This window comes from Mesocricetus auratus, unplaced genomic scaffold, assembly GCF_017639785.1.
Source record: "Mesocricetus auratus isolate SY011 unplaced genomic scaffold, BCM_Maur_2.0 Super-Scaffold_2245, whole genome shotgun sequence".
Classification (NCBI taxonomy): Eukaryota; Metazoa; Chordata; class Mammalia; order Rodentia; family Cricetidae; genus Mesocricetus; species Mesocricetus auratus.
In genome coordinates, this window is record NW_024429180.1 from 15716233 (window position 1) to 15723415 (window position 7183).

General features: G+C 42.4%; 1 protein-coding gene across 1 annotated transcript; it reads right to left on the reverse strand.

Annotated features, from left to right (window-relative positions):
• Nucleotides 1-339: 339 nt before the first annotated feature.
• Nucleotides 340-2168, reverse strand: LOC121140788 (transmembrane protein 92-like). Its single transcript, XM_040747120.1, has 4 exons — nucleotides 2085-2168; nucleotides 1366-1388; nucleotides 584-779; nucleotides 340-435 (listed from the first exon to the last, which is right to left on the reverse strand). The coding sequence occupies exons 1-4, from the start codon at nucleotides 2166-2168 to the stop codon at nucleotides 340-342; spliced, it is 399 nt and encodes a 132-aa protein (XP_040603054.1).
• Nucleotides 2169-7183: the final 5015 nt, after the last annotated feature.

Consider the following 7183-nt stretch of genomic DNA (forward strand, 5'->3'; position numbering starts at 1 on the left):
AAACTTTAGCTTGGCTATGGAGGTACAGTGGGGTAATGTGTGGAAGGTGGCTTGGAGTCCATGCAGTTCAGTCTCCGATCTCCACAAGACACAGAAGTGCTTCTGTAGGATGGCAGAGCCAGCTGTCCAGTCAAGTTCTGCATTCCACTAGAATGATCTCTGCTTCCAATTGCAGGCACTCTCAACAGTCTTTAGCTTCGTAGTTGTGACAGAGACCTTCAATCCAGCTCAGTATTGGGGAGAGGACCCGGGGAGAAAAACAATAACTTAAATCAAAGATGACAGTCATCCAGTGTCATGAAGTCCTGTGCATGATTCAAAAGATTGTGGTAAGGTAGCTCAAAAGGCTGTGCTGTAAGTGCATCTAGTTTGACCAGCAGGGTCCTCAGGCCTGAGGCTGTAGGGAGGAGGTGGTTGTTCAGAGTTCAAGATGACCTGCCAGGGGAGGAAAAAGCATCGTTAGTTTGCTTCAGGCCTGGGTAAGGAATGATGAACTTGGTTGGCAGCCCTCTCCAAACTGTTACTTCAACAAGCTGGATATCCAGCTATGAAACAAATTAGGAACTGGGATAGAAAGGTTTACCTCAACATAGGGTGGTGGGGGATCCAAGGTGTTGACCCACATCATCTCTATGGGAGCAATGGTAGGTGCTTCTGGAGGTATCTGACGATTCCTTCTGAGGCTCTGCTCTGGCTCTCTGCACTTGAAACAGAAGTGCTTCACCAAGCTCCAGATGAACAACAGCGGTATCATGACCATGAAGACAATGAACAAGATTCTGGAAAGGGAATGATATCTCCCTGGGTGCCTATAACACTCTCCAACACCCACCCCCAGCCTCTGTCAGCCTTCTGTGAATGGTATCCAGAAGGGATGACGCCAGGCTCACCTTAAATCGTCGTTTGAAAAGTTCCCTATGTTTTTCTTCTCCAGGCAGCATCTACTCTCACAGCATGTGAATCCCACTGGGCAGTTTCTATTCAGGACAGACAGGGATGGGGAGACACCAATGCCACCATAATTATCAGAACAATTGTCCTTGCCTCCCCTGACTCCTATACCCTCAGGTTGCAAGACACTTTTGGTGGGTGTGGGGTACACATCCATCCTGGGTGCATTGGGAGGAACTGAGGCGTGGCCTTCAGACCCAGGAGTTCAGGGTTCCTCTGGCAGAATGACCCTGCTACTAAATCTTACAGGGTAGGCATCAAACACCAGGATAGAAAGTTAAGGGATTAACAGCAGCTACAGAACTGAAATGATGCAAAAGTAGGAAGAGTGAGGAGAAGATATCTGTCCCCTTATCCAGGGCATATCTGACCACACCAATCTACCTTCATCCCTCCCCTAAGTCCCATACTTACAGGGTGTCACATTTGATTATAACCTGTGGGAGAAAACAGACAGAGGTCAGAGCTTCAAACCTGGGAGTTGGTGCTCAGATCTGACAGTGACTCCCCAGCATAAACTAGGTGTTGTGGTCAATTTCTAGCAATGGCAATACATCTGGTATGGGTAAACCAGAATAGTGGTACATGACCACATTCCCAGAACCCAAGAAAGCAGGACAATCATCCAAGGCTATATATAGTTTGAGGCCAGACTGGATGCCAGAGAGAGGTTGGTCTCACACATTTCTCCAGACATATCAGGAAGTGCTTCTCAGACTGCCTCTCCCTCCAGCTCCATGTCCATGGTCAATGATACTCCCAAATTTACCAGCTATGGAGAATAGGGAAGGACAGAAGCCAAGCCCACACATGCAGAAGCTGTTTCCTCAGCCTTACAGTTGAGAGGCTAAGAAAGAAATACAACTAAAAGGAGGTCAAAATTCCCAATAAGGGCTCTGGGTGGAACTAGATTCCAGTAACAACACAACCTGAGTAAGACTAGGGGCCCAGGGTTCCAGAGCCTCCCTCCCTCCGAAGTGAGTTGTCTACCTCCAATTTCCCCAAACAAAACAGTAAGGAAGTTGAAAATTGCAAGTGGTTACAAGGAATTCCTAACAAGAGAATGCAGCGACTGGCTATAAGGCAAATCTCTACCCCTATGGTCATCCAAAAGTCTCAGAAGGCTTGCTTACCTGGTTGGTGCTTACTCGTTGGAGACTGGATAGCAGGCAGAGGAGCAAGGCAAGAACGCGAACCAGGAATCTGGCACCCGGCATTCTGTTAGGGGGCTACTGAGTTTCGGTGTGCAAGGAAGGAGTGACAGGGCACAACCTTTACAACTTCCCTCCACCTGTGTGGCCCAGCCTCAGAATGGGGGAGAAGATAGCACACCTGAGTTGGGGCCGACGAAGGCTTTTAGCTGGGAGCTCAGGTAGGGTAGAAGTGGAGCGGAGCTGAACTTGCTCGAGTCTGAGACACTGGGACACGGTATGGGCTTATTTATGTAGTTAACAAGATGTACCAGAGCACCATGGGAATCCCTAGTCCGATCCGCGTTTAAGTAGAACAGGGTGTGGTTACACCAACCTTTAATTTGAGAACACTGAAAATCTCAGTGAGTCAAAGCCAGTATAAAAAAGCTGGGTGGTTGTAGCACATGCCTTTAATCCCGGCACTCAGAAGGCAGATTCAGGCGAATCTCTGTGAGTTAAGTCCAACCTGGTTCAGAGAGTGAGTTCCAGGACAGCCATGAATAGAGGAACCATTTCTGAAAAAAACAAAAATAACACCAAACAGAAAGAAAGAAAGAAAGTAAGAAAGAAAGAAAGAAAGAAAGAAAAAGAAAAAGAAAAGAACAAAGAGGTGGAGTGGCAAGGGGGAGGAAGACAATCTGGGAAGATGATTTAGGGGTTAAAAACACTTGTCATTGGATCTGAGTTGGGTTTCCAGCATCTGCATACATGATGTCTCTCAAGCAGGAGAGAACACCCAATTCTGAACTCTGAGGGCACCAGGTATGCACTTGGTGCAATACATATATGTAATAAATACATGTATAAATTGAAATAAATAAAAATTGTTTTCGGTTTTTTGAGACAGGGTTTCTCTGTAGGTTTGGAGACTGTCCTGAACTCCAGGTTGTCCTCGAACTCACAGAGATAAGCCTGCCTCTGCCACTTGTGTGCTAGGATTAAATGCATGTACAATTATCGCCTGGTGAGATAACTAGATCTTAAACAAAAACAAAAAACAGCAGTGCCAGTCTGATGATCCAATAGGGAAGGTGCTTACCACCAAATCTGAATTTTGTATTTTGGGGTTTTTGTTTGTTTGTTTGCTTGTTTGTTTTTTGACACAGGATTTCTTTTTGTTTTTGTTGCTTTGTTTTTTTTTTATTGAAACAGTGCTTCTCTGTGACTTTTTATGCTGTCCTGGGACTAGATCTTCTAGACCAAGTTGGTCTCTAACTCACAAAGCTCCACCTGCCTCTGCCTCTCAGTGCTGGCATTAAAGGTGTGGGTCACCACCAGCTGGTAGGGAGATTTTTGTTGTTATGGTTGCTGTTGTTAGATCCGACTAACCAAGTGCTGGAATTAAAGGCATGTGCCCCCATGGCCAGACTGATAGGATTCCTTTACCTAGACTGTGCTGTCTTAAAACTCACTACATAGTCCAGGCTGCCCTCAAACTCACAGAGATCTGCCTGCCTCTGACTCTGTGTTCTGGGTGTGGGTCACCATCAGCTGGCAAGTGGATTTTTTTGGTTGTTGCCGTTGATTATGTTTTTGGAGATAGAGTTACTCTGTGTAGCCCTGGCTATCCTGGAACTCTCTCTGGAGATCAGGCTAAACTTGAACTCAGAGATCCACCTGCCTCTGCCTCCCAGGACTGGAATTAAAGATTTGAGAGAACAGCTCAAGACTGCTGAATTATTCCTTGTTACCTGTACCCCTTTATCTTCCATGAAAGGAAGGGTGCTTTACCTGTCCAGAGATGACAGGCATGCAAAGGGAGGTAGGCAGAGATTTCAGAAAGACAGGCAGGGAACAAGCAGAATAGAGGTGGGGCTGGTGGGGTTGTGTAAACGGTGCATTTCTTTGCACTTTGCCCAAGAATGCAGGAAAAATCTGCTTGTGTTGTCTAGCATAGCATCCCCATTATTCAGACAATTAATATCCCTTCTCCTTTGCAACTTTGTGGGCAGCTGCTGGATCATTTCCTTTCTGATTAAAGAAAAACTGAGACTAAAGACATATTTAGGAGACTGAGGTTAAGGACATGTCCACTGTGGTCAAAAAGTGGCATAGCCCTCAAGCTGCAGGAGGAGGCCAGGAGGGATTCCTAGTAGCAAGTATAATAAATCTCTGTGGTCATGTTGACTATAACTTTTAATATTTGATTCTAAGATTAGTGAAGCTTCCATATTCACTCTAATTGCTGAGTGCATCTATTTTCTTGTGTGAAAAAAATGAAGCAGATGTAACTATAATAATGACCTTTTAAAAAATTATGATTACATTTTGAGAAATGATAGGACCAAAGTGAGAACATATACCAGAAGAACAAATTCCAAATTCGGTATCCCCATGTTTGATTTCAAAGCATTCTTCATGTCTCCAACTCCTTGAAGCTTTGTTTAGTTCAATGTATTTCTGGTAGAATTGCTTCCACACCTAGTCTGCAGCTTTCATTTGTAGATACAATTTTGTCCTCTTTGAAAAGTATTTTAGTTAAATTAGGGTTTAAACATAATGGAATTAACTAAACAATATGTGACTTGACTAATTCCCACTCTAAGAGAAGGAACTAATAGTAAACACCTACTGGATGACCAAGACCTAGACACTACACAGCACAGGTCAGTGCATCTCAAACTGTGGGGAGCAACCCCTTTGGCCGATCTCTGTCTCCAAAAATGTTTACTTTAATATTATTAGTAGTAGCAAAATTATAGTTATGAAGTAAGCAACAAAAATATCCATATGGGCCAGGCAGTGTTGGCATTCGCCTTTAAACCCAGCTCTCAGGTGGCAGAGTCAGGTGGATCTCTGTGAGTTCCAGGTGAGCCTAGTCAATAAAGCTAGTGCCAGGACTGGTAGAGGTGTTACACAGAGAATCACTGTCTCAAAATAACAAACCAAACAAACCAAGAAAACTTCATGGTTGTTGTCATCACAACATATCATTATGAAAGGTGAGAACCACTGGTCCAGAGTTGCAAGATAAAGCCAAATACTACTGTTCTTTAAAATATCTAGCAATAAATTACTTTTATTGATATGGTGCAGTACTCTTTGTGGTGATTTGAAAGAAAATGGCCCCCAAACAGAAGTGATCCTATTAGGAGATGCATCTTTCTTGGAGTGGGTAATGGACTCACTGTGGTGGAAGGCTTTTAGGTTCCATATATGCTTAAACCACACCCAATATTTTTTCTGCATAAGATGAACTGTTAGATGCCTTTCTAGAACCACATCTGCCTGCAATGCTGCCGTGTTCTACCATGATGCTAGTAGACTGACCTCTGAACTGTAAGAGAGTCCCCAAATTAAATGTTTCTTCATAAGAATTGTCCTTGTGAACTTATTGACCTCTCTCTTTCTCTCTCTCTGTCCATCTCTCTTTCTGTTTCTCTCTCTATATATATCTATCTCTATCTCTTACTCGGCATGGACTCTAATTACTGGTTTGCCATTCCCACAATATCTTACCAACTTTACCCAGCATATCTCGTCGCCAGGAAAATAATCTAAGATTCAAGGTTTTGTGGCTAGCTTAGTGTCCCAATCCTTCTAATAGAAATCTCTGGTTGAAGACCTATTATCCCCCAAAGCTAGGAATCTTAGCTAATTTCACCCTCATAGATTACTGGGAGTTCCCCCACAACTAGGTTTGTATCTCATTCCCAAGATGTCTTCCAGTTGTAGTTGTTTGTCTCATTACTCTCCCCTGGCATCCTCCTCCCTGAACTTCCATGTCCCTGTTACCAACCATCCCCATATAACAGTATTCTATTTCCCCTTCCCAGAGACACTCTTGAGCCCCTCCCTTAATCATTATTTTTTACTTAGCCTCTGTGGGTCTTTGGACTGCACCAGGACTATCTGATACATTAAAATTGATATCCACTTATGAGCACATGCCATGTTTATTTTTCTGGATCTGGCTTGCCTCATTCAAAATAATCTTTCCTAATTCTATCCATTGGTCTGAAAATTTCAAGATGCTTCTTGTTTTTTTGTGTGTTTGTTTGTTTTAAGCTAAGGGATACTCAACTGTGTAAATAAGCCACATTTTTATTTCATTTTTTTCAATTGAGGAACATTTATTTTTATTTTTTTCTGGTTTCTGGCTATTACAAATAAAGTTTCTATGAATATAGTTGAGCAATTGTCCTTGAAGTTGGGTTGAGCACCTTGGGAACATGCCCAGTTGTGTGATAGTTCACTTTGTTCAGATTGGTCATTTTTCAGGTTTCTGAGAAACCATCATATTGATTTCCAAAGTGGCTGTTCAAGTTTGCATACCCACAAGAAATGAGTGTTCTGCTTGCTCCTCAACCGCTTTGTAAGAGTTCCTACTTGGGAATTTGAATTTGGCCATTCTGACTGGTGTTTGGTGAAATCTAAGAGTTGTTTTGATTTGCATTTCCCTTATGTCTAAGGATATTAAGCATGTCTTTAAGTGCTTCTAAGCCTTTTGTGATGCCTTTGTTGAAAATTCTCTGTTTAGATGATGCCCCATTTTAACTGGATTTCTTGGTTTTTTGATGGTCGTTTTTGTATTTCTTCATATATTTTATATAGTAGCCCTATATCAGATGTAGAGTTGGTGAAATTTCTCCCCATTCCATAGGATAAAGATTGGTCTGGTTGATGGAATTCTTTACCTTACAGAAGTTTTCTGTTTTATGAGATCCCATTTACTAAATTAGATCTTACTTTCTGCATTATTTGTGTTTTGTTCAGGAAATGGTGTCCAGTGCCAATGATTTAAACGCTATTCTCTGCTCTTACTTCACTCATGTTTAGTACATCTGGTTTTATATTGAGGACTTTCATCCACATAGACTTGAAGGTGACTGATATGGATCTATTTGCATTCTTCTACATGCTGACATTCTGTTAGCTCAGTACCATTTGTTGAAGATGCATTCTTGTTTTCATTGTATAGTTTTGGCATCTTAGTCAAAAATCAATTGTCCATGTGTATGGTTTCATGTTTGAGTCTTTGATTCATCTTCAATTTCAACCTGCCTTTCTTTATATAAATACCATGCAGTTTTTACTGC